This window comes from Myotis lucifugus, unplaced genomic scaffold (genome assembly GCF_000147115.1).
Source record: "Myotis lucifugus unplaced genomic scaffold, Myoluc2.0 scaffold_76, whole genome shotgun sequence".
Taxonomy (NCBI): Eukaryota; Metazoa; Chordata; class Mammalia; order Chiroptera; family Vespertilionidae; genus Myotis; species Myotis lucifugus.
The window spans coordinates 2,239,266-2,265,368 of record NW_005871124.1 but is presented as its reverse complement, the minus strand read 5'-3'; the positions used below and the strand labels follow the sequence as shown (position 1 = coordinate 2,265,368).

At 44.7% G+C, this 26,103-nt stretch overlaps 1 protein-coding gene across 6 annotated transcripts in view; it reads left to right on the top strand.

Moving 5' to 3' along the window:
- The window catches only part of CASK (calcium/calmodulin dependent serine protein kinase), a 215,338-nt gene that overhangs the window by 125,773 nt on the left and 63,462 nt on the right, over positions 1-26,103 (top strand). For all 6 annotated transcript variants that reach the window (XM_023755377.1, XM_023755373.1, XM_023755372.1 and 3 more), the window contains 4 exons: positions 1,092-1,214; positions 2,061-2,144; positions 11,958-12,057; positions 24,551-24,672. In XM_023755377.1, the coding sequence (XP_023611145.1) occupies positions 1,092-1,214; positions 2,061-2,144; positions 11,958-12,057; positions 24,551-24,672 (429 nt within the window). The remainder of the gene's footprint in view (positions 1-1,091; positions 1,215-2,060; positions 2,145-11,957; positions 12,058-24,550; positions 24,673-26,103) is intronic.

The window sequence follows — 26,103 nt, the reverse complement described above, 5'->3', positions numbered from 1 at the left end:
CATTGATTTCAGCTCCTCTGCGGAGCCAAAGAAAGAGGAAACCCCAGACTGAGCCCCCTCATAAGGAGGACGGGGAAGTACAACCAGCACTCTCAGAGGGTTTCTCAAACCCGCTCCCAAGGGCCACGCCTTCAGGCTTAACCAGCAGCTCCTGAAACTCCAAGGGCTGTTTGGATATTTACATCGTTCATGGACCACACAAAACTATCTACTTAAAAACTAGCCTGGCCCTGGCTGGTGTGGCTCAGTGGATAGAGCGTCAGCGTGCAGACTGAAGGATCCTGGGTTCAATTCTGGTCAGGGGCACATGCCCAGGTTGCGGGCTCGATTGCCAGTGGGGGGCATGGAGGAGGCAGCCCATCCATGATTCTCTCTCATCATTGATGTTCCTATCTCTCTCTCCCTCCCTTCCTCTCTGAAATCAATAAATATATATATTTTTTAATTAGCCTGCTATATTTGGTCAAACATTTAATTAATTCACCCCTAATGCCTTGGTAGGGCCAGACCAAATAATGTCAGAGGTTTAAATAAAATTTAAATGTAAAAAATACCATTTTTCATTTTGAAATGTTCTTTTAGTCCTTTCGAGGTCAAAGTATTCTAGTCTCTCTAGCTGAGGTAGAAATTGGAATCATAAACATTCTCTTTTTCAGTTATTAAAAATATAACATGTAATAACCAGAACATACGTAAGGAGTATTTGCTGATGCAAACTCTCATATAATGAGCAACAAGGAAAGCTCTACCGTTGTCCTCCTCCTTCTCAAACAAGCCTTTCGAATTACACTGAGTGGCCAGGTTATTATGACCACCCCCTCAGTACAATGAAGTGAATTAGTTATGCAAATAATAATAATAATAAAACCTTGAGAGTATCTGCTTAGGAAGTTTTCAATATTCGGTATTTTTAAGTGTCGATGAAGTACTGACGGGGTGGTCATCATCATCTGGCCACTCAGTGTAGATTTCTGCTGTTTGCTCTGAGAATTCCACGGACGTGGACACGGGAGAGGGCTGTTAAATGACAGCGGATGCGGCCTTCTCCCTGGGATTAACTGTGCTGCCCCTGTCCCTGTCGCCCTCCCCAGATGAACCCCAGGCAGTGGAGCCACATCTCGGAAAGTGCCAAAGACCTGGTGCGGCGCATGCTCATGCTGGACCCGGCCGAGCGCATCACCGTGTACGAAGCCCTGAATCACCCCTGGCTTAAGGTACGCGGCCTCCTGCCCTGGGTGGGAGCACTCCCAGCGACAGCAGTGACTGCCCTCGACGGTGGCCCTCCCACCTGATCATCTGAGTCGAGCCTGGCTGGCATGGCTCCCTGGTTGAGCGGCCACCCATGAACTAGGAGGTCCCAGGTCGATTCCCAGTCATACCTGGGTGGCAGGTGCGATCTCCAGTGAGGGGCGTGCAGGAGGCAGCCGATCCATGGTTCTCTCTCATCGTTGATGTTTCTATCTCTCCCTCTCCCTTCCTTGGGTGAGGATTAAGAAAAAAACAACCAAAAAAAGAACTTTTTCACTTTTCTTAAAATTTTAATGGGCTGCCATAAAAGAATGCTCTCCTATTGGACAAAGGCAAAAAGAACGCTCATCCACCGGGGCGTGAAGGGGAAATGGTGGAATTAGATGGCCTTGAAGTTTGTTCTAGTTCGAAGATACTGTGATTTTTAAATCCAAGTATTCCTCACAACTCCGAATGCGGGGTCAGGGATGAAGTTAATTTTCAAATGCTCATTTTACCCGACAAGATCATGTCAAAGGTAACTTCATACCTTCATCACCATGTGATTGATTATTTTAGCCAGATATCTGAAAATTATATGACTTGTTATTTCAGCCCTTTATTATTGCTGAAAATAAAATATTATTTTTCCCTTCCTTTTGATCTTCATATGCCTCATTTGAGAATGTTTACCAGAATTATGGACTAAAATCTCCAGTCTCCTAGAATTCGATGTTTCACCTTTAAGAATTTGGGCTTTAGCGTTTGTTTTAGGTTAAGCTTCTCACTTTTTTAAACGGTTACGGATGTTCATTGTCTTTCTTGTTTTTTAGGAGAGAGATCGTTATGCCTACAAGATTCATCTTCCGGAAACAGTGGAGCAGCTGAGGAAATTCAATGCAAGGAGGAAACTAAAGGTAAATTAAAGAAATCGTCAAAACGCCAGACAGAGCCCTGCCGACGTGGCTCAGTGATTGAGCGTCGACCAGGAGGTCAGAGTTCGATACCTGGTTAGGACACATGCCCAGGTTGCTGGCTTGATCCCCAGTAGGGGGCGTACGGGAGGCAGCTGATCAATGATTCTCATCATTGATGTTTCTCTCTCTCCCTCCCTCTCCCTCCACTCTGAAATCAATAAAAAGATATGTATTTTAAAAGCCAGACATGCAGTTGATCATGTTTGTATTCCATTCCGGGGCCCATGAATATATCCTAGTGCTGACCATTGTTTTTCTAGCTAAATTCTCAGTTCCAGAAATTACCACCATTTCAATAAGATTTTGATTTTTTTAAATCATGTACAGTAATCCCTAAGTATGAATCTAAACAATAAGTTATAATAAATGAAGATAAGTCATATTTTAAATTTGTATTATTTTTCAAATTCATAGCAGAGATAAAATTGCTTTAAAAATAGTAACTGACTTATTATCCATTATTATTGAAGATGAATCTAGGCCACGTTTTCTCAAACTGTTTTACAAGTCCTTGGCAAAAATAATTATTAAGATGCTACCGAAGAAGTTTCCCAAGACTTGAATTTCTTAGCTTTGCTATACACCTGAACCGGTATAGCCTACGAAAGAAAAAAATCTTATTATCCAAAGTGAATTTTGGTCAGTTTTTGTTTTAATCCTCACCCGAGGATATTTTTCCATGATTTTTAGAGAGAGTGGAAGTTGAGGGAACGGGGAGAGAGAGAGAGAGAGAGAGAGAGAGAGAGAGAGAGAGAGAGAGAGAGAAACCTCGCTGAGAGACACATCAATTGGTTGCCTGCCACACGCTCCCCCACCAGAGCGGGGGGATCAATCCTGCAACCCAGGTATGTGCCCTTGACCGAGAATCAAACCCATGAGCCTTTGGTCCACGGGGCCAACGCTCTAACCACTGGACAACCCACCTAGGGCTGGTCAGCTGTTTTTGAAGTTACTTCTCCCCGCCCCAAGAAACATTAATTATGCTACGTTCTCAATTCTTCCCTAAAGTCTTCTTGACTCTAATGCTGGGCTTTGGCCCTTGTGTCGTTCCTCGGTCTGGGGTGCAGCCTTCCGTTGCCCACATGCAGGCCTTTTATCTTAGGGCTCAGGTTCGCCCATCACAAGAAACCTGGGCTGGCCCTGACCGGTTTGGCTCACTGGATAGAGCATCGGCCTGCGGACTGAAGAGTCCGGCCAAGGGCATGTACCTGGGTTGTGGGCACATCCCCAGTGGGGGGTGTGCAGGAGGCAGCTGATCGATGTTTCTCTCTCATCGATGTTTCTAACTCTCTATCCCTCTCCCTTCCTCTCTGTAAAAAATCAATAAAATATATTTTTAAAAAAACAAAAACAAAAAAACCTGGGCTGTATTTCTCCCAGCGCCATAGACTCGGGCCTGAAATAGCCCACGTGGTGACTAAGATCGATTTGGCCAGAGCCGAGCTGTCGCAGCAGAAAGGAGTCATGTGAACTGACCACATCCCTCTGCAGGGATATTTCAAGCTTCCTGACCCACCAAACAACCGTGAATCGGGCACATCAGCAGAGTTAGGGGTGTCTGAGCCTCTGCGACAGCTGTGCGCCTTCGAGTGATGCAGCCCCTGGGAAGCCCTTGTCCCCCGCTGCCTCTTCCGCCATCTCCCGGCTCCCAGAGCCCCCCTCACAGCTCTTCCCAAATGAGCAGCTACGCATCCATCCCTCCTCCCAGACACCGGGGTTAAGCTTCTCAGACGGAGGGCAACCCCCGAGGCAGGCCGACCCCCTTTGAGATGAGCAAAAGGGAAGTTCTCAGGAAGAGGAAAGAACTGCTTTTGCTCCCAGTCCGAGGGGAACTTTATTGGTGGTGGTAAGAGGAAAGAGGAGGACAGCGTTGTGGGGAACAGTGGGCTTTGCAGCGACATCGCCTTAGGCCAGTGGTCGGCAAACTCATTAGTCCACAGAGCCCAATATCAACAGTACAACGATTGAAATTTCTTTTGAGAGCCAAATTTTTTAAACTTAAACTATATAGATAGGTACATTGTTATTAACTTCATTAGGGTGCTCCTAAGGCTTAGGAAGAGCCACACTCAAGGGGCCAAAGAGCCGCATGTGGCTCGCGAGCCGCAGTTTGCCGACCACGGCCTTAGGTGAACGTGGCTCTCACCCTTCCAAGCTGTGTAGACTTGAGCAAGTCATTTCAATACTCTGGGCCTTAACTTCCTTCTCTATAAAATGGGGATGATGATAAGAGCTACCTCAAAGGGTTGTTGTAAGCTTTTAAGGAATTAAGACATTACAGCAGTTAGCAGAGTACACAGCAGTCATAAGTGCTCCATAGATATTATTTGCTAATCATTATTATTGTTGTTACTGTTTTATTATTATTTTAATGTTAATACCTTTGATTTGGTACTCTATACAGTTAAGCAAGAAAACAAAATAAAAGGCAGCCAGATTGGAAAGAAAGGAAAATTGTCTTTGTTTATAAATGGCATGATTCCGCATATAGAAAAATCCTAAGGAATCTTCAAAAAAATATTAGAAATAAGTGGAGCAAGGTTACAGGATGCAAGGTCACTGTATTGCACACTTTAAAATGGTTACTTTTCTGTTATGTGAATTTCACATAACCCGATTTTTTATGCCATGTGACAAAATATTCTTTTTTGAAAATGTTTTTGTTGATTTTAGAGAGAGGAAGGGAGAGGGACAGAGTAAAGGAAACATTGATCAGCTGCCTCCTACACACCTCCTCCTGGGGATCAAGCCCACAACCCGGGCCTGTTTCCTGACAGGGAATCGAATCAGTGACCTCTTGGTTCATGGGTCAATGCTCAACCACTGAGCCACACCGGCCGGGCACAAAATATGCCTAAATACTGGCTTTCACTGTGGCACGCTCGAGGGATAGGACACATGCCCATAGTAACAGTGGCTCACTGCACCACTCAGCCCCAGGCATGCAGGTTGGAGGGCTGTGTGTTTATCGGAAAAGCTCCAGGGGTGATTGATTCTGACATGCCCAGCCTATTGGGAGTTACAACTCTGAAGCACAAACTGCAGTGGTTAGACGTGGAGATGGCTTCTAGTTTTCCATGGCCATAAACACTAGTGCACGGCTGTCTTCATTAGCAAATCTTTGTTTAGCTCTGATTATATTCTTAGGTAAGTTCTCTGCTACTGGAATTGTTGGCATCAAAGTGTACATACGTATTTTCGATTTTTTTTAAGTGTTCATATTTATTTTAGAGAGAGGGGAAAACATCAATGTGAGAGAGAAGCATTGATGGGTTGCCTCCATTACACACCCCAACTGGGAACCGAACCCGTAACCTGGGCATGTGCCCTGGTCAGGAACCAAATAGATTACCTTTCCAATGAGGCTCAACCAACTGGGCCACACCAGCCAGGGCTGTATTTAAGATTTTTGATCTCTATAAATAACTTGCCCTCCCAAAAGGCTTACACCCAAACAGGTGTTTTGGCTAACAAGTTTATCGTTTTTGCGACCTCTTCCTCATTCAGAAAGTTTTACTCCATGCCAGAATATAAACAGTACTCACTTTGCTGGCATTTCAAGACAGTTACTCAGTATTGGTTCTAATAGTATCAACACTCTACCATCAGAAGTTGTTGCTCTCCACAGCGGCATTTCCATTCTGGCATTTCACCTCTAAGGCACACTCCAGGAGACACTAAATCCCTGATGCGGACATGGTGTGGATAAATAGAAAGCACTCACATCATTCTCAGACTGTGTTTCAAACTAGATTTTTTTCAGCATTTATGGAGCCCTGCCTGTGATTTGAATTCTCATCGTCCACTTCTTTTTCTTTACTTTATCACTTGATTTGACATCTGTGAATGATGATGGACAATTCCTTTTCCCCATTTTGGTTGCCAGACATTTCATATGTTGGTTTGGGAGGGGTGCCCTTTTATTGAACGCTAAGCTCTCGAATTTGCAGACTTCCATTTTTTAAAATCCTCTGGACACAATACTCCCTTTAACAAACTGCCCAGCCCTGAGCGTGAGACTAGATATGATGAGGGTCGTATTTTCTCACAGTGAATATCAGGGTACGTGGGACAGACCCGCCATCCAGATCTAGAAAACCTGCGTCCTATGTGTCTTAAGGAGGCACCCCTTGCTCTAACCCTGGCTGTCACGTGCTGGAAGGAGATGCTAAGCAAGATACGAAGGTGGAAAGCGGGGAGGTCTGTGCGTGTGTGAACTTGTCTCCCGAGGAAAGGGGCTCAGGAGTGAGTCTGTTCTAGAAAGCGTTCCCTTTGCTTCAAGAATCATTTCTACATTTAGCAAGCAAGTCCCCCTGCAGTGGAGTATGTTGAAGAAATTCTGTATAAATAGAAGCAAGAGTCTGTATTTGGGTAGGTTTGTTCCGGTCCGTTCAGGCCATGGTGAGCTGAAGCCATGTGATCGAATGTAGGGGACAAAATCACGTATTCCTTGTATACACAGAAAGTGAGGGAGATGTCTGATACCTGATAACTTTCTACAATTTTCTTTTATTGGTTTTGCAAATTGCAGAAGTATTGTCTGCATGCATCCCTGACTTACCAATGCATTGGTCTCTGGGGCTCCTGAACTGCGCGAACTAGAAAGGTTGCTTAAGGAGGCTGTTTTCCCGGACTTCATAGAACTGCACCGCCCAGTGCAGCAGCCACCAGCTGTGTGTAGCTACTTACATTCTCATTTTAATCCTATATAATAAAAGCCTAATGTGCTAAGTGTCCGGTCGTCCGGTCAACCAATCAAAGCATAATATGCTAATGATATGCTAAGGCCGCTCAACTGCTCGCTATGACATGCACTGGCCACCAGGGGGCAGACGCTCCGACCAATAGGTTAGCTTGCTGCAGGGGTCCGGCCATTCAGGACTGAGTGAGACGGTCTGGACACGCCCTGGAGCCCTCCCGCAGTCCCTTCCCGGCTGGCCAACCTCCCGCGTCCCTCCCTGGCCCCGATCGTGCACCGTGCACCGTGCACCGGTGGGGTCTCTCGGCCTGGCCTGTGCCCTCTCGCAATCTGGGACCCCTTGGGGATGTCAGAGAGCCGGTTTCAGCCCCATTCCGCAAGCCAGGCCAAGGGACCCCACTGGTGCACGAATTCATGCACCGGGCCTCTAGTTTATTAATATTAGCCCTGGCTGGTTTTGCTCAGTGCTTAGTGTCACCCAAGGACTGAAGGGTTGTGGGTTAGGTTCCAGTCAAGGGCACGTACCTCAGGTGCAGGCTTGGTCCCCAGCCCCAGTTGGGGCTCGGGGCTCATGCAGGAGGCAATCTATTGATGTGTCTCTCTCACATCGATGTTTCTCTCTGTGTGTGTCTCTCCCCTCTCCCTTCCATTTAGGACCTAATTCTTACATGTAATCAACCGAAACCCTTGGACTGACTTTCCAGCCTTTTGGTTTTCTCTGTTCAGCCTCGCCCTCTCCCAGTTTAAGGCTTTGACTGCAGTGTTCTGCATCCGTATAAGATGACCCTCTCTTGAATTCTGTGTTGCACTCCTATTTGTATGTCCCTTCGGGTTACCTTGCTACTTGAGTACAAATCCAGTTATTCTACATCTTATACTGTGTGTCTTGTATTTAGACTTGTTAGAATGTACCTGCCCTTGTGGCTATCGAACTTCATGGTTTCTGAGCTCAGTTAGGGGCACCAAAAATGGAGTACGTGTTGATTTTTTGCTCTTGTCTTTAAGTCAGCCATATATCTGTGTTCAACTCTCGTGTTCCTCCCTTACTAACTTGGTTGCCTCCTTAAGTGCATGGAGTAGTTTAACTTAGCAGAAGTCTGAGCTAAGTATTTTCTTGTTTTCACTTCCTTAAATGAAACACAGAATCATTTAGCGGCGAGCGTTCCATTTTGATGGTTGACATATGAGCTATAACTATGATTAAGTTAAGAATTAATTACTTGTAGTTGTCTTTTTCTTTGAGTTTAGAACCTACCTTCTTTCTGGATTAATTTGCTCAGTAGAAAATTGCATCTTTAATATTAGTTGTCTTAACATATTGTGAATAATTTTCTTAATTCAAATTGATATGTTTTACTCCCAAAACAAACTAAAGTATGCCTACTAAATTAGAAAATTTTTTTATCAAGGATTTAATAAAGTAGGCAGTTTGAATAACTACTTGTATGAGATCTGAGCTCTTTAATAGCTATAGGGGTTAGCAAACTATGAACTGGGGACCAAATCTGGCACACCACCTATTTTTACATATAAAGTTTTATTGAAACACAGCATGTACATTGATGTATGTATTGTCTATGGCTGCTTTCACACTATAATGGCAGAGTTGAGTAGTTGCAGCATAAAACATATGGCCTTTAACCCTAAAATATTTACTCTCTGGCCCTTTACAGAAAAAAAAAAAGATTGTTGACCCATGGCATAGTAATAACCTTTGATTTGGGAAGAGTAGTTAAAGGACCTCAATTCTATCTACCCTTGGCTCTATCTCAAAGTTGGCAGCAACCTTAACAGGTTGCTAAGCCGCTCTGAACTCAGTTTCCTCGTCTGCAAAATGAGTCTTTTAGAATTAATCATCTCTAAGCTTGAATCTCAAACTCTAATAAAATTCTATCTGTAATAATAAAAGCATAGTATGCTAATTAGACCAGACAGCCGAACAACCTTCCGGACATCATTCCAGACATCCTTCCGGACAAAGCTGGGGCGGGGGGCCAAGGCAGAGGCGGTTGGGGCAATCAGGCAAGCAGGTGAGCAGGTGAGCAGTTAGGGGCGATCAGGCAGGCAGGCAGAGTGGTTGGGGCGATCAGGCAGGCGAGCGGTTAGGGGTGATCAGGCAGGCAGGCTATTGGGCCTGTGGGGTCGGTCCTAAACCAGCAGTTGGACATCCCCCGAGGGGTCCCAGATTGAGAGGGGGCAGGCCGGGCTGAGGGACACCCTCCCATGCACGAATTTCATGCACCGGGCCTCTAGTAAATCTATAAAGAGTTTTGGGACCATTTTGCTGATTTGCTAATAGCTTTGTGTTGAAAATTCAAACCACATGCAGTCACTAAGTTTAGGAAACTAAACAAACCTAGCCATGTGACCGATAAATTAGGAACTTGCTGCTATTGTTATAAAAGAATTTACCTCTCGGCCCTTTCACATGGTGCTTTCTTAATAGTATAAGTATTTCTAGATCTTTCACTTCAGTACTAAGAAACTGAATTGAACTTCACTTGGATGTAAAAATAAAGCATCTCTAAAATTTTAGTTTCTGTGGGTGGGAATCATGATTTGATTCAGAAAAATTCCATTCCCACCCAGCTTTTAGGGAACATATGTAATATGTGAAGTGAAATAAGCGTCAGCTGTAGAAAAGAAGAACTCAACATTTTCATCAAATTCTGCCTAAGAACCTCTCATGCATTAACCCTAGACTTCGAGAAATCTAAAACGTTGCCTGGAATGGTAGCACCAAGATCACTTTTCTGGTTTTTGTCCTTCCCTTTCTGCAGTCTGTCACTTTCCATTTCTATTTTTTAGAAAGAAACCCAGTTCTGGCTGGTTTTCTCAGTGATTAGCACGTTGGCCCGTGGACTAAAGGGGTCGTGGGCTCGATTCCCAGTCAAGGGCACGTACTTTGCTTGCAGGTTCCCCAGCCCTGATAGGGGGGCATGTGGGAGGCAACCAATTGTCTCTCTCATGTAGATGTTTCTCTCTCCCCCTCTCTTCCACTCACTCTGGAAATCAATGGAAAAAATATCCTCAGGTGAGGATTAAAATTAAGAAAGAAACCCTAACATGATTCCTCCCCCCCCCCCCCACACACACACAAAAAAAGAATCTTGCAGAAATGTACTTCTATTAATGTTTTCATATATTTATTACATGCCTGTAAACATAAAAGATTTTTCTTTCTGCCCTAGCTGGTTTGGCTCAGTGGATAGAGTGTTGGCCTGCGGACTGAAGGGTCCCAGGTTCGATTCTGGTCAAGGGCACATACCCAGGTTTCTGGCTCATCAATGATTCTCTCATCATTGATGTTTCTGTCTCTCTCTCTCTCCCTCTCCCTTCCTCTCTGAAATAAATAAAAATTAAATTAAAATATTTCTTTCTTTTCAGAAAAACCGAAGAGTTCAATATTTTAGATGTAAGCCTACCTCAGTGAATTGATACTGAGATTGCCTAAATGAGCAGCAAAGGGTTGTGCTCATGTTCTAGCTGTGTAGGGTTCGTAATTATTTGCATTTACAAACTGCTTTACAGTTTGCAGACACTTTCAGAACATTATGACTTTTGACGACCCTACGCTAAGTTATGTCAGTTTTAATATCCTCACTTTACAAAGGAGAAAGCTGAAGGGGTTAAGTGATTGGCTCGGGTAGCTTCGTTGAACATTTTTACAAAATAACTTTTATGGTTTTTCTAGTTACTGCAACAACAATTCCCAGCCATTTTTCGCCCAGCAGTCCTGAGGGGTGTCGTGCACACAGTATGACTCACTAGGAGTCAGGAGAGGCTGTGCGTGTGGTTTAAAAGAGTCACGTGTACTTGGTTCTTCTGTGTGGCCCGACAAGAGCAACACAGCCCTAACCGGTTTGGCTCAGTGGATAGAGCGTCGGCCTGCGGTCTTAGGGGTCCCAGGTTCGATTCCGGTCAAGGGCATGTACCTTGGTTGCAGGCACATACCCAGTAGGAAGTGTGCAGGAGGCAGCTGATCGATGTTTCTCTCTCATCGATGTTTCTAACTCTCTATCCCTCTCCCTTCCTCTCTGTAAAAAAATCAGTAAAATATATATTTTTTTAAAAAGAGCAACAAAAGGAAAGGGGGGAAAGGCTTAAAAAAAGAAAAGTGCCTCATATTCCTACTACCCAGAGATAATTATTGCTAACAACATTTTGGTATATGTTCAGTCTCTTTTATCTATTCTAGAGGCCCGGTGCACAAAATTCACGCACAGGTAGGGTCCCTAGGCCTGGCCGACTATCAGGGCCTTCCTTCTGGCTGCTGGCCGGGGCCTTCCTTCCCTGGCTGCCAGCTGCTGACCAGGGCCTTCCTTTGTTCTGCACCATCCCCTGGTGGTCAGCACACATCATAGTGAGCGACCAAACTCCCGGTCAAACTCCCAAGAGGACACTTTGTATATTAGCCTTTTATATATATAGATTAATCCTTTTTTCCAAAAATGAGACCATACTGTAGATTGTTCTAAAGCTCTTTTATGTCATTCATCACAAGCATCTTTCCATTTCTTTAGACATTCTTCTGCAGCATCTTTTTATAGAGACTGCAGAGTATTCCGTTTGTGGTATGTGTTTGGGTTCCATATGTAAATGATCGAATATACTTTTGCAATCCCCAACAGTGTTATTCTGGTATATGCACATGTGCTTGATTTGAAGGAGTCAAAAACTATTTAAAACTAGCCCAGCCATCATAGCTCAGTGCTTGAGCGTCAATCTATGAACCAGGAGGTCATGGTTCGATTCCCGGTCAGGGCACAGGCCCGGGTTGCGGGCTTGATCCCCAGTGGGGGGCGTGCAGGAAGCAGCCGATCCATGATTCTCTCTCATCACTGATGTTTCTATCTCTCCCTCCCTCTCCCTTCCTCTCTGAAATTAATAAAGATATATTTTTTAAAAGGAAATTATTTAAAACTATACCTTTTCTAGTTGTCATGTTCTATATAGTTGACTTTTCTGAATAATCCTTACAAGTAAGTAACCATTTGTTAATTAATTTTTATATTTATGTATTTATTTTAGTTTTTTTCATCTCTTTGCTTTAGGGTGCAGTCCTAGCAGCTGTGTCAAGTCACAAATTCAACTCATTCTATGGGGATCCCCCTGAAGAGTTGCCAGATTTCTCCGAAGACCCTACCTCCTCAGGTAACTGGACCATTCATCCATTAGCCGGTGTGAATCATTTGGTGTCTACATCCTTTCTCTTCCATTCGGAATCGGCCTTTTTCGGTGGAACTAGTCAGATCCTCTAACCGATTCTAAGGAAGTCTGTCAGCAACCAAATACCATCCACATGTGTCTGGTTCCTTTTCATTTCACTTGTTTCTTTTCACCTCAGAATGCTTCTTCCCCTTCCGCCACTCCAGACCCAGGGTTGCACTTCATCCATCCCACACCGTAGCCCGTCTATTTGGATCTTTCTGATTACCTTGGACCTCAATAAAAAGTTCTGGTGTAAGATTTCCCCCCTGTCAATCATAGCAGATCAGACTTTGCCACAACACTGCTTTTAATGGAATGTTTCCATGTAAAGCTGTCTTGTGAGTTATCTCTTGAAACAATTTCCAGGTTCTTCTCTTTTTATAAAGTCTCTAACACGTGTATTCAAGCATTCACGGAAGAAGAACATAGAAGAGTTACCTATTTTGATGAAATGTATGTGTAGGTATGTATTTCTGAAATACCCACCAGTGTTCACAAAATTATATTATAAAATGCTCAGATTTTCATCTTACCAGTGAGATATTCTCAAGCACCACTTACTAAAAAAATCTATGGGATCCATATATTTGTATATACTAGAGGCCCAGTGCATGAAATTCGTGCACTGGAGGGGGTGTCCCTCAGCCCGGCCTGCGCCCTCTCACAGTCCAGGACCCCTCGGGGGATGTCTGTCTGCCAGCTTAGGCCCGATCAACTGGATGACCGGACACTTAGCATATTAGGTTTTTATTATACAGGATAAATGCATGTGTGTAATAGTTTTTAATTTTATTTATGTATTTCTTTATTAATTTAACTCCTGCTTCATATGTCCTCTGCCCTCTGCCTTTCCTTCTTTCATTAAAGCCCCTCAGTGTTTGCCACGTGGTTGACTTTGCCTGTTGACTTGATTTTTGTACTCTTGAACCGGCTCATTCAGTGTTCATAGGGTACCATCGGAATCCGGCCCAGGCCCTTCCTGAAGCTTGAGCTGCTTATGCTTCCCTGTTGCGACCATGGGCATCGGGCAGCACTGTGCTCCTCCCCTCTGTTCATACATGTGCGCACATGCTTCCACCTTGTGCAGAATACCAGGCTCACAGTTCCCTGGCGGCAGCTCTACACAGGCGGGGGCAAAAGTAGGCTGACAGTTGTGAGTACACGAAACCCAGGGTTTATTCTCATCTGGCTATTTATTAATCACTGTGCTCTTTTCAATATGAACAACTCGGCACCTACCTTTGCCCACCCCTGTAGTTCCTCATTTTGACTCTTAGCAATTGGGATGTGAAGCTTCCTCTTCTGAGTGTAGGTGATTTCCCAAAACACTGAGAAGTGGGAATCTTAGAGAAGAGACTGAGGAGGAGGCCGGGCTGTCTGCCTCTTGTTCTGAGCTTTCACTTTCATAAATTAACTCATTTTTATTTTTTATCTCATCCTTACTTTTGAAGATTTTCATTCATTAACACCTACATTCTTCCCTATTTCATTCTAATCCTTAAATTCTGCACCATTGATTTTAAGTTCCCCATGTTGTCCTTTGCACTGTCTCTCTGTTTACATGTGCCTGGGTTTGTTTACAGTACAAAACAGAGAGCACATAAAAGTTAAAGTTCCTCTAAGCTCATGGCAAAAAGAGAAAACTAATCATAAAGCATGAGCTTGGGGGTGGGGGGGCGGTAACAGGGTGGGCAAGGAGGGTTAGAGAGAGAACAGTGTAAGGTCACCAACTACCCTTTCTTAAGATGGACTGTTTTCCATCTTTACCTAATGCCTTTTCTATTTCTCTGAAACGATCATAAATGCTAGGTACTTCGATTTTTTTAATGACCTGTTTCGCAACATGAAAAGCTAACAATCCTATTCTGGTCCCCCCAAAATTCTCCTTCAAATCGCAGTTTAAAAACAAATTTAAAACGAATCCGCTTCCCTGTTGGCCATCTAAAGAAGACCCTTAACAGGTGTAGGAATGCTGCTTACATTGTAAAGCAATTTTTAGATGAGCTTCTCTTCTATTTTGATGATTCAAATTAGTTCGTTAATATATTCACTCGAATTTGTTTCGTTTAATCTTCTGCTAAACAGCATATGGTAGCTTTGTGACTTGATAACCCAACGTGGAAACGTTCTGCTCTCATAGTGCCCATCAGAGAGGGCAGAATCAGAACCCAGCACTTGGATGACTGAAACCCCAACAGTCCCACTGAGTGTGCTCTTCCACACGGGGGCTGTCTTTGGGCTCAGCTGGGTCCATGCTTCTGTGGCTTAATAACCTGCTTGCTCTAAAATCATACTGTTTGTCGTTTGTCCATATGCTGCCTTCCTCCTAGGACTTCTAGCCGCAGAAAGTAGGTATCCCTTCGTTTTCCTCTAAGATTTCTCTTTTATGCACCAGTGTTTGGCTTTGCATGGTTCATAAGCAGCTTGACTTTTTCCTTGGCTTGTCTGTGTTTCGATGTTTAATCACGAATTTTAACACTGCCGGATCATCACTTCAAAACTTGGGCGTGTTGGTTTCCTGAGGCATTGCTATATCGAGAATATTAACTTCTCACTTCTGTTATAAGAGGACAAAGAGGCAGTGTTAAAATTGTAACTGCATTTAATATGATTTCACAGATGAGTTTCAAGCACAAACATTAATTCTGGGGGAAGGGTAACATTTTGCTTTATAGTTTGCTTTCAAGAAAGCTGCGGGTAAGTGAATTTGCCTTTGACACTCACATAAGCTGTGAGCGGTTTTTATTACTTTCTGGTATTGACTCTCTTTTCAGTTTATTAACATTGAGCTATGAAATAAAATACGGAATCCCTGTCTCTTAACAACTTTTACCTCCAGAAAGAACATTTATAAAGAATCATGTAATGTGTAGATTTTAATTACAAAGGGATGTTATTTGAGTATAAGAATATTAAAGTAAAAGGTATGTAAGAAATTACACACACACACACACACACACACACACGTACAAGTAAAACTAAGGCCATCTGAATGAGGTAGGCAGATCGTGCCACTGTCAGTATCTGGTTGTGATATTACACTATCGTTTTGTAAAATGTTACCAGCGGAGAAACTGAGCAAAGTGTACAAGAGATCCCTGTATTATTTCTTAAAACTGCATAGGACTCTATAATTATCTCAATCAGAATTCCAGCTAAAAGAAAAGAATAAAGGTTTATTCTTTTCTTTTAGCTGGAATTCTGATTGAGATAATTTTAGAGTTTTCCTTCATGTTGTGCTCACTGGAGGGAAAGTATATTAAGAGACAGAGATAAATTAGAAAGTCTGGAAGCTCATAATTGAATTCCTGGGCATGGTTTTTGTTACATTAGTTGTAGCTCAAACTATAGCTGATTTAACCGAGTCCTCTGCCACTTAGCAACGGGGTGCACCCTGAGAAATGTGTCATAAGGCCATGTCGTCACCGTGCACACACCCGACCGTGCACGTGCACACACCTGGTGCCAGGGCCTCCGGCTGTAATTGTGTGCAGTGCGTGCGCTTTATGTGACTGGCAGCACAGCAGGCCCATGTGAACCAGCGTCACCACAAATATGTGAGGAATGCGTTGCCCCCGACATCATGACAGCCACATGCCTAGGCAATGGGCACTTTCAGCTCCGTTCTATCTATGGGGCCACCGTGGTGCATGTGGTCTATCATGAACCTGACCGTCGTTAAGTGGTGCGTGACTACAACACTCTTACTGCGTATCATCTGTTGCTATATCATGAATAACCGCAAAGCAGCATTTATCATCTCACAGTTTCTGTGGGCTTAGAAACTGCCCTTAGAAACTGCCCAGGTGCTGCAAATAAAAGAGAAAAGAATGATCATGTAGTGCGCATGTCTGATCACCCACCCTCAATGAAGAGGGAATTTTCATCTGCTTAAAAGGAGACTGCAGTCAAGCCGGCATCCAGAGCTGCGATCTCATGTGAAGGCCCAACCGTGGCAGGGGCGGGGGGTGGGGGGTCCTCTTCCAGGCTCACTCACGTGGTTGTTGGCAGCCTTCAGCTCCTCGCTGGCTGTGGGGCCTGTCCACAGGGCTGCTCACAACACAGAAGCCCGCTCCCCCAGCATGAATGACCAGAGAAGGAGGACAAAAGTAGAAGGGAGAGCCTGAGAGAAGCCGCGGTCTTTATAACCTAATCTTGGACGCGACATCCTAGCACTTCTGCCCTATTCTGTTCCTTACAAGTGAGTTGAGTCCAAGCCACACTCCGGGAAGGGGCTGCTTATACAAGAGCATGACTAGCAGGGATGTCGGAGACCATCTTAGGGGCTGCCCACCACGTACAAGTTAACGGCTATTGAAGTGGAAGACTCCTCCCACTTGTAACTGCTTTTGTTTCTCCGCATCAGCAGACCCTGTGTGTCATTTGGGAATGAGAGCCTCTTGGAGGCATCCAGGAGTGCTTTTCCCGGTCAGGCAGCTTTGTGTGAAGAGGCACTTAGCCAGCGGAAGGGTATTTAAAGGACTTTGACACCGAAACCCATAGACGCAGACCAGCATGGTGGCTACCAGAGGGAAGAGGGGTGGCGGGGTTAAGGTCAAGGGGGACAAATCTCTGGTGACGGAAGATGATTTGACTTTGGGTGGTGGGCACACAAAGCAATATGCAGATGATGTATGACAGAATTGTACACCTGAGATCTATATCATCTTACCCATGTCACCCCAATAATTTCAGTAAAAATAAAAAAAAAGACTCAGAAAACTGTTGAAACTGTTGACAGTTTTCTGCTTTTTTGATTATTTCATAATAGTAGCAGAAAACTTTTGAGAAACCCATTTATATCAGTGAGATTCTTAAAAAAGTAGGCATGTTGAGAGTTACAATTATCATCCTGATTTTTAGATACAAACTTGATTACCAAATGAAGTATGCAAAATTAAAGTACAATACTATTCTGGAGGCAACGCTTGATTACTTTCTAATAAATTCTTCATTGTGAGAGTTTGGATCAAGGCCTCAGAAAATAAGCCTTATGCCCGGCTCAGTGGTTGAGCGTCGACCTATGAACCAGGAGGTCAGGGTTCGATTCCCGGTCAGGGCACATGCCCAGGTTACAGGCTTGATCCTCAGTAGGGGGCGTGCAGGCGGCAGTTGATCTATGATTCTCATCATTGATATTTCTCTCTCTCCCTCTCCCTTCCTCTATGAAAGTAATAAAAATATATTTTTAAAAACAAAATAAACTTTATATGGTAAAATTGAGATGAAAGAGAACAGAAATTGGATATCATCTCATTACCGGATGCAAATGATTCGGGTACCTTGATGACGGAGAAACGTGGTTCTGAAGGGGCCAGTCTGCAGTGGGTTATCAGAGACCTGGGCCCTGGGACTCCTCCGTCCTCTGCTCACTGCTGTGGCCCCAGGGTTACTCACCCCTGCTGAGACTCTGCTTCTTCAAATATGAAAATATTTGCCCACAGGGAACAGTTATTGTGCCATCACATAAGGCAATAAATGTCAAAGCACTTTGGACATTATGAACTATTATACAAATATAAGTATTAAAATAATTTTCTTTTTTTAATTTGTATTGGATTTGTTAGGAGTGACATAGGTTAATAGAATTATATAGGCTTCAGGTGTACAATTCTACAATGCACCATCTGTATACCGTAGTGTGTGTTCACCGGCCCAAGTCAAGTCTCCTTCCAGCACCATTTATCCCCTCTTCACCCTCTCCTACCTCCCCCACCCCCTTTCCCTCTGGTAATCACCATACTGTTGTCTGTGTCTATCAGTTTTAAATAACTGTTTTTTCTGATTTTGTTATGATACCTTATTTTCAATTCTTCAGAATTTGCTCTGAAAATTAAATTTTAATGGAACACATTTTATTGTGGTGAAAGCACAATGCAAGGGCAGGCTGGAACACAAGCATGAATAGGACACCTCCATTCCCACCATTAGTTAGAGGGGTGAACTCTTGTACTATTTATTGATTGATTACAAGCTTATACAGAGGTCTTCTATAAAAACATCCTTTTCCGTTTTTGAGAAAAGTAAATCGTTCTTTCAGATTTGACAGTATCGACCAACAAAATAAATACTAGTAGCAGCTTAAGAGCCTGCACATGCCCAGATTGCTGGCTTGATCCCCAGTAGGGGGCGTGTAGGAGGCAGCTGATCAATGAATCTTTCTCCTCATTGATGTTTATGTTCTCTCTCTCTCTCCTCTCCTCTCTCTGAAATCAATGAAGATATATTTAAAAATAAAACCAATAGCAATGAAAAAGCCCCAGGAATGTATTTGTGTACATTTAGGGTTGATGATGAATTGAAAAATGATGGGACTTTTAGATGGCCTTGGCATTGAACTACAAGTATCTGTTATATACTGTGCCGCGCCAGCATGGCCATGGGTGAACCTGAGAGGGGGCGGTGAAGGATGGAGAAAAGACAGACAAGAGAAACAGCTGGGTCTGGGTGGGACACTGCTCTCTGATGGAGAGACAGCGCCATGGACTACAAGCCGAGTCTTTATTTTATAGCCAGATTCCGGGAGGCAAAGTAAAGGCATGGTCAAGATGTTTACAACATTCTCTCGGGTTTCAAATCTGCTCAATGACATGCACCTGATCAAGCTTTGTTTACTTGCTGCACCTCCCGCAGCCCCTATCACTCAGCCACGTGGGACCACAGGTTCAGACCATAAGGTCAAGCTCACAACCATAGCCTTTGGCTACAATTGTGCTGGGACTTGCACGTGGCTTTGCCACGAGAGGATCATGCCCTCTCATTAGTCCCAGGCTTGAACCTGTCCAAACGCTGTGGCTGCTCTCCACAATATACCTCTGTCAGACTAAAAATGTGTCTATGGTTTGATCACACGCAAAGAAAGAAAGAACGGAACTAGAAGGAGGTGTCGATGAAAGGTGCTAAAATGATCAAAGGTGAACAAAGATTTTGAGGTTAGACCAAAAATAGTGTTTACTCAACTTGAAAAGACAAAGGAGAAATGGCCTACAAACTAATTTCCCTACCTAATTTCAGAAACTTCAAATTAGGGCACTTCTCGGAGTTTAAATAGGCAACTTGAGAACAGCTATGGAAATGCTTCCTTTCGTGATTAAGTGACTCACATTAGGGCACAAGACCAGACTAAATCAGATCAGAAAAGGTAGACATTCAAAGTGGTTACATAGGCCTGTGCACCCAGTGGGTCTCACCTTCTGGAAGCAGATTAACAGATGCCTTTGTTTCCCAGCTGCCCATCCACTGGGCCTACACGCAGATCAGACTCCTCCAACTCCTCACTGATGTCTGTGCCCATTTACTTCAGGCTGACTGCACAGCAGCCTGAGAGTCTTCCTCTGGGCCAGAGCTCACACCTGTTTTCTCAGAAGCTCCTGCCTCGCATCTGGCAAAAAGCAGGACCGTTCAGTAAAGACTTTGGTTATTGTCTGGCTCAGTAGGGTTCAAGTTCTTTCTTAACCACCATATCCACACATGAACCACATGTAGCTTCTTGTTGAAAAGGTTCCCCCTATCTTTTTTGATTTGGCCAGTCAGTGTAGTACTCAGGCCGGGCATAGACCTTGAAGCAAGACACCAGAGTTGAGTCCTGGCTCTGCCGCTTGGAGCTGTGGCCTTCCTTGGCCTCTGAACCTCCCTTCCCCATCTAGAAAGGTCAGGTAATGCATCTTGAGGCTGTGCCTTTCACATAATAAACGCTCAAGAATCGGGAGCTGCTGCTAGTATGATGTTTTAGTGCTTCATTAAGTCAGTGCGTACCTTGTGGTGGTACAAAATGAATCAAATATAGACCTGCCTTAAGGACCTCCCAGCACAGAAAAAGAGCATGAACAAGTGCACACATAGGGTGACGCATGGAGTGTGTAGGTGGGACAGGAATTGCACGGACCTGTGCGAATTCACAGACCAAGAAATGATACATTGATCTGGTTCAGCCAAAATTACTTCCCAGCCGTTACACTAGCCGCCTTAGTATTCACTAGATACAAGGTTGTTTTATTTTAATCTTTTTTTTTTTAGATTTTTATTGATTTCAGAGAGAGGAAGGGAGAGGGAGAGAGAGAAAAATCAATGATGAGAGAGAATCATGGATCGGCTGCCTCCTGCATGTCCCCCACTGGGGATCAAGGCCACAACCCAGGCCTGTGCCCGGACCAGGAATTGAACCGCGACCTCCTAGTTCATAGGTCGACGCTCAACCACTGAGCCACGGCGCTGGGCTATTTTCATCAACTTCTACCTAGATTATATATCAGCAGTATAAGCGATGTTGGGGGAAAAACAATGAAAATTAAGTAAGATTTCACTAAAATAACTGAGTGAAAATGATTATTAGGTTTCCACGGTATCTGTTGAATTTTTTTAATATACAAAAAAAAATTTTTCACTCATATTTTTGTCATTGCCGTTCCATAAGGCCAGAAGTTTGGAACTGGCTTTAGTAGCTTCATAAAGCTGTTGATGGTGCGCTGGGGTCGGAGTTCACTGCAACATGTGGGACTAATTTCTTCATATCATCCCTTGCTTTCCAAGGCTTTCAATAAAGGATGATGAATGAGCTGGCCTTGAACTCATTTCCAGATTTTTTTTCCTACTCAGAACAAAGAAAAGGTCTGGAGAAGAGCAGGTAGAAGGAAGTGGATTAGGTTAACACGTTAACCGCCCGGTCAGTCACCGGTGACTGACACTATACTTTCTGTCCGGAAGAGAAAACGTGTTCATACCTTTTCAGAAGCAGCGGGGAAAGTGAGGACTGATTTCTGCCTTGTACTTTTTATCCCATTCACATCCGTTTAATGTTTTCAGTGAAAGAAAAGCCTGGTGTCCGTAGTTATTCAAAACTAAAAGGTATCCACAGTGCCTTCAACAGCGAATGCTCAAACTGTGGTACATCCACGCCATGGAATACTACCCAACATTAAAAAGGATTAAATTAGCCCGGCCAGTGTGGCTCAGTGGTTGAGCATTGACCTGTGAACCAGGAGGTCACGGTTCGATTCCAGGTCAGGGCACACGCCCGGGTTGCAGGCTCGATCCCCAGTGTGGGGTGTGCAGGAGGCAGCCTATCCATGATTCTCTCTCATCATGGATGTTTCTATCTCTCTTTCCCTCTCCCTTCCTCTCTGAAATCAATAAAAATATATTTTTTTAAAAACAAAATAATAGGATTAAATTATTGATACATGCAACAGCCTGGATGAATCTCCAGAGAATTATGCTGGATCAAAACCAATCCCAAAAGGTTATATACTGTGTGTTGCATTACTATAACATCTTTGAGATGACAAAGGTATAGATCAGCGGTTCTCAACCTGTGGGTCGCGACCCCTTTGGGAGTCGAACGACCCTTTCACAGGGGTCGCCTAAGACCATCGGAAAACACATATATCATTACATATTGTTTTTGTGATTAATCACTATGCTTTAATTATGTTCAAGTTGTAACAGTGAAATTGGGGGTCACCACCACATGAGGAACTGTATTAAAGAGTCACAGCATTAGGAAGGTTGAGAACCACTGGTATAGATGAAGAAGAGATTTGTAGTTGCCCAGGGTTAGGAGGGAGAGGGGGGAGGGAAATGAATGTGCCTTTAAAACGTGGTGATGGGAATATTCTGTAGCCTAACTAGTATCAGTGTCAGCATCCCCGTTGTGACCTTATATGACAGTTTGGGGGGAACCTGGGGAAGTGCACGTGAGATCTCTGTATTATTTCTTACAACTGGATGTGAATCACAAAATAAAAAATCAAATTTTAATAAAATTGGCCACAGTAATTTCCATGTGGATAACCACTTAATTTATAGCTTAAGCCCCACATCTCTAACATAATAAATAGTACCGCAAAGAAGCAGTTGCTTATATAGCAACTTGCTTCCTAGTGGAGAAAACTTGGAACGTATGGCAAGAACAGAATGAAGACTGAATAGGAAAATAAAGATAACTACTGTTACCCTTTTGGTGTATTTCATTCAGGGTTTTTTCTGACTATGTATTTATCGGTCACAATTGGGAAAATACCATTTATGCGGTTTTGTATTCTGCTTTGTTGAATTTCATATCATGAGGATTTCTGTTTTTAAAAGTCTTTAAAAGCAGTTTCATTTGGCTACATAGTCCATTCTATAGATGTTTTGTACTTGATGTGATCATTCTCTAATTGTTAGATTTTTTCCATTTTGTATTATAAACTAGAGGCCTGGTGCACGAATTCGTGCACAGCTGGGGTCCCTTGGCCTGGCCAGTGATCAGGGCCAATCGGGGTGGCCGGCCGGGGGGAGGGACTGGGAGAGGTTGACCAGCTGTGGGAGCACACTGACCACCAGGGGGTAGCTCCTGCGTTGAGCATCTGCCCCCTGGGGGTCAGTGAGTGTCATAGCGACCTGTCATTTGGTTGACTGGTTGTAACGGTCACTTAGGCTTTTATATAGATAGATAGATAGATAGATAGATAGATATCTTTATACATAATACTTTTTCTGCATTTCCTGTTTTTCCCTTAAGGTGGGTTCTGTAAATGGAACTACCCGAAGCAAAGCTCATGAGCATTTTTAAGGCTCTTTGTTCTGTTACCAGATTGCTTTCTGGAAAAGTGGTACCCATTTACATTCTCACCACTAAGGGCGTGCGAATGGTTAAGGTCCAAGACAGAAGTAATTAAAAAAAGCATTGCGTTCCAGAACAGACAGATTCTAGATACATATCTTCATCTAAAGCAGAGGTTCTCAACCTGTGGGTCGCGACCCCTTTGGTGGTCGAACGACCCTTTCACAGGGGTCGCCTAAGACCATCCTGCATATCAGATATTTACATGACGATTCATAACAGTAGCAACATTACACTTATGAAGTAGCAACGAAAATAATTTTATGGTTGGGTCACAACATGAGGAACTGTATTTAAAGGGCCAGAAGGTTGAGAACCACTGATCTAAAGCAAGGTTTCTCAACCTCAGCACTGTTGACATTTGGCGCTGCATCATTCTTTCCAGGGAAGGGGGACTGTCCTGGGCATTGTGGACTGTTTAATAGCACCCCAGGCCTCTACCCACTAGTGACAGTAGCACAACCTGTCCCCCCACCACCATGGTTGTGACAACCAAAAATGCAAAAGTGCGGGACAAAATTGCCGCTGAAAACTGCTGATCCAAGACTTACATGTGCAACAAGGCGCTTGTGCTTAGAATTTCCCTAGCATCGCACGCTGGTTCCTGAAGCCCTGCCTCTCAGGGTTTCCCTTCTTTCTCTGGAGTAAGTGTGTACAGGCCGTCTGCAGGGTAAAGGAGGCTAGTCATTTCTTTAAGACTTTGTTACTACTTGGTGTATATTTTCCCTGCTGCTGGCTCTCGGGATTCCTGGTCTGAAGAGGAAATTAAAAGAAAGTGACCGCACTACCATATGCTTGACCTTGCAGAAATGGTCTGCCCTAATATTTAACACTAGAGGCCCAGTGCACAAAATTTGTGCATTCGGGGGGTGGGGTCCCCTCAGCCTGGATTGCGAGAGGGTGCAGGCGAGGCTGAGGGACCCCACCGGTGCACAATAGGGGCTGGGGAGGGACACGGGAGGTTGGTCAGCCAGGGAGGGACCGCGGGAGGGCTCCAGGGTGTGTCCGGCTCATCTCGCTCAGTCCCGATCGGCTGGACCCCAGCAGCAAGCTAACCTACCAGTCAGAGTGTCTGTCCCCTGGTGGTCAGTGCACATCATAGCAAGTGGTTAAGCGGCCTTAGTATATCATTAGCATATTACGCTTTGATTGGTTGAACGGATGACAGGACACTTAGCATATTAGGCTTTTATTATATAGGATGGCGTTTGGAAGTATCAGTATACTTACCCTTCGTCTTTGTCTTCTGAATAGAAAGGGTCCAGTAGACTGAGGATGACTTGCTTCTCTTGACGTTGTATGTGAACAAAGAAAAAAGAATGGATGGAGATATTTGCTAATTTAAGTTTGAGCCTTAAAAGTCCCAAGAAGCCTATTTTACACGGCAGGGGCTCCCCGTTGAAGGGGTTGGTCCCTCAGATCTGGCTTTACCTTCCGTTCCTGCTGGAATGGCCTATAGGAAAGGCTCACCGTGTTACTTCTGTAATATCCCAGCACCTCACGGGGCCAGGGAACTCACATTCCTCTGATGGGTAGCTTGCTGCACCCAGGTCTTCTAGCGGCTCGATTAGAGTTGATCAATTTCCTTAATTCAAGTAAGACCAGCTTCGATTTACTCTGAAAAATGAAGCGCACACATTACATTCTTAAGAACATAAACTCAGCAAAAATACTCCATCTTGAAAGATCCGAAATTCTGTGTAAGTCTGTCCTTCGCTCAGGACACTGACCTTTGACGTCTGCCGGTCGGCCCATTGTTCTGAAATGCAGCACGCACATGGCCCAGGTTGGTCTGCCATTGACTGTGTGCCGGCTGTCGTTCTGTCCCCCCAGGAGCCGTCTCCCAGGTGCTGGACAGCCTGGAAGAGATCCACGCGCTCACAGACTGCAGCGAGAAGGACTTAGACTTTCTACACAGCGTATTCCAGGACCAGCATCTTCACACGCTACTAGACGTAAGTCTTCCTTTTTGTTATCATTTGGGGGGGGTAAGTATTTAGCGTGTCATTTCACTTTATGTTCATTTCTCGATGTCCATAATAATAGTCCTTTGTCAGTTGCCTTAAGTCTGTGGGCAATCATCCATCACAGATTCAGAACTAAAATAAAGTGCTGGATGACAGAGAGCACAGTGCAATATAGCCTAACAAGTCACGGTGAAAAAATCATGCGTGTGTATTTCTATTAGAAGAACCCGTTGATCTCAGCCGTGGTTACTTTTCACTGCTTTAAACACTGTTTTGAAAACATCCGAGCCTCAAGCATGAGGATAGGAGAGAGAAAAGCCAAGAAAATATTGGGTAATGGACCGTGTTCCCACATTTCAGATCTAATGTTGCCGGTTTTCTGAGACTCGGTGCCTCCTTCAAACAGAGAATGCACTTCATTATGAAACGACAGGGCCATTGCGAGCAGGTCGAGATGCACAGAGAAATCAGAAGCCGATCGTTCCCACCCTCCTTCATCTCAGTCACGTTTTAGTAAAATGTCGTGGTTGTCAGACATTGACCTCTGTTCCCAGCTATTCACATGTCTGTTGTGCTCTGTCATTGCTGCCCATGATGCAAAGCGTTCACCGTGTGCGGCTCCCGCAGGAGGCATGCCCTTCGCTGGGCCTGGGCCGTGCGAGGGATGCAAGGAGCTGCAGCTGAGCGTGGAGTTGGGCTTATGTCAGTGCAGTCAGTGGCTAGGGCTTGGCCCAGACTGACTGGCCTCCTCTAGATCCAGGGCTTCCTGTCATGGAAAGGCTCAGAGACGCCCACATTGGTGTCTGAAGTTGTCTCTCTCTCACTAATACAACAAGGGGTCTGAGCGCCCCAAGCCTGAGACTCGGGGGAAATGCCAGGGCACGGCTGGCGTCCACAGGGAAGGGCGGGTGGGCAGGGCCAGGCTGGCCTCTGGGGCGGGGCCAGCCAGCAGCTCTTGCCCAATGCCAGCCTCAGACCTCACGGAAACATCTGGAATGACGGCTGCCTTCTTGGGTGGACGCTGTTCCAGCTTCAGAAGAGACTCAGAGTTTGGAGAGGAAAGACACGCCTCCAGTTCTCGTGGGTGCTTCTGACTTAGAAACTCAGAGATGTGTCTACCGTGTCAGCATCTGCCTCCCAGCGCACCTGGCTCTCAAAGGGGCTCTGCTCCGTGACAGGACGCCACGTCTGCAGAATTGGGCAGACGGGGCTCCGCGGGAACCCCAGCCCCTGCCTGCGGTGACCGGCTGTGAGGCCGGCCCAGGGCAGTGTTGGGAGGCACTTGGTTCTAACGATCCAAACTGAGCCGCCCTTCGGTGAGCGCTTCATCAGCGTGGGCGACGCAGGCATCATGCCCTCCAGCCCGGAGATGCGCTTCTCAGCTCTTGTCTCAGACCCCAGAGGCCATTTCAGCAAAGT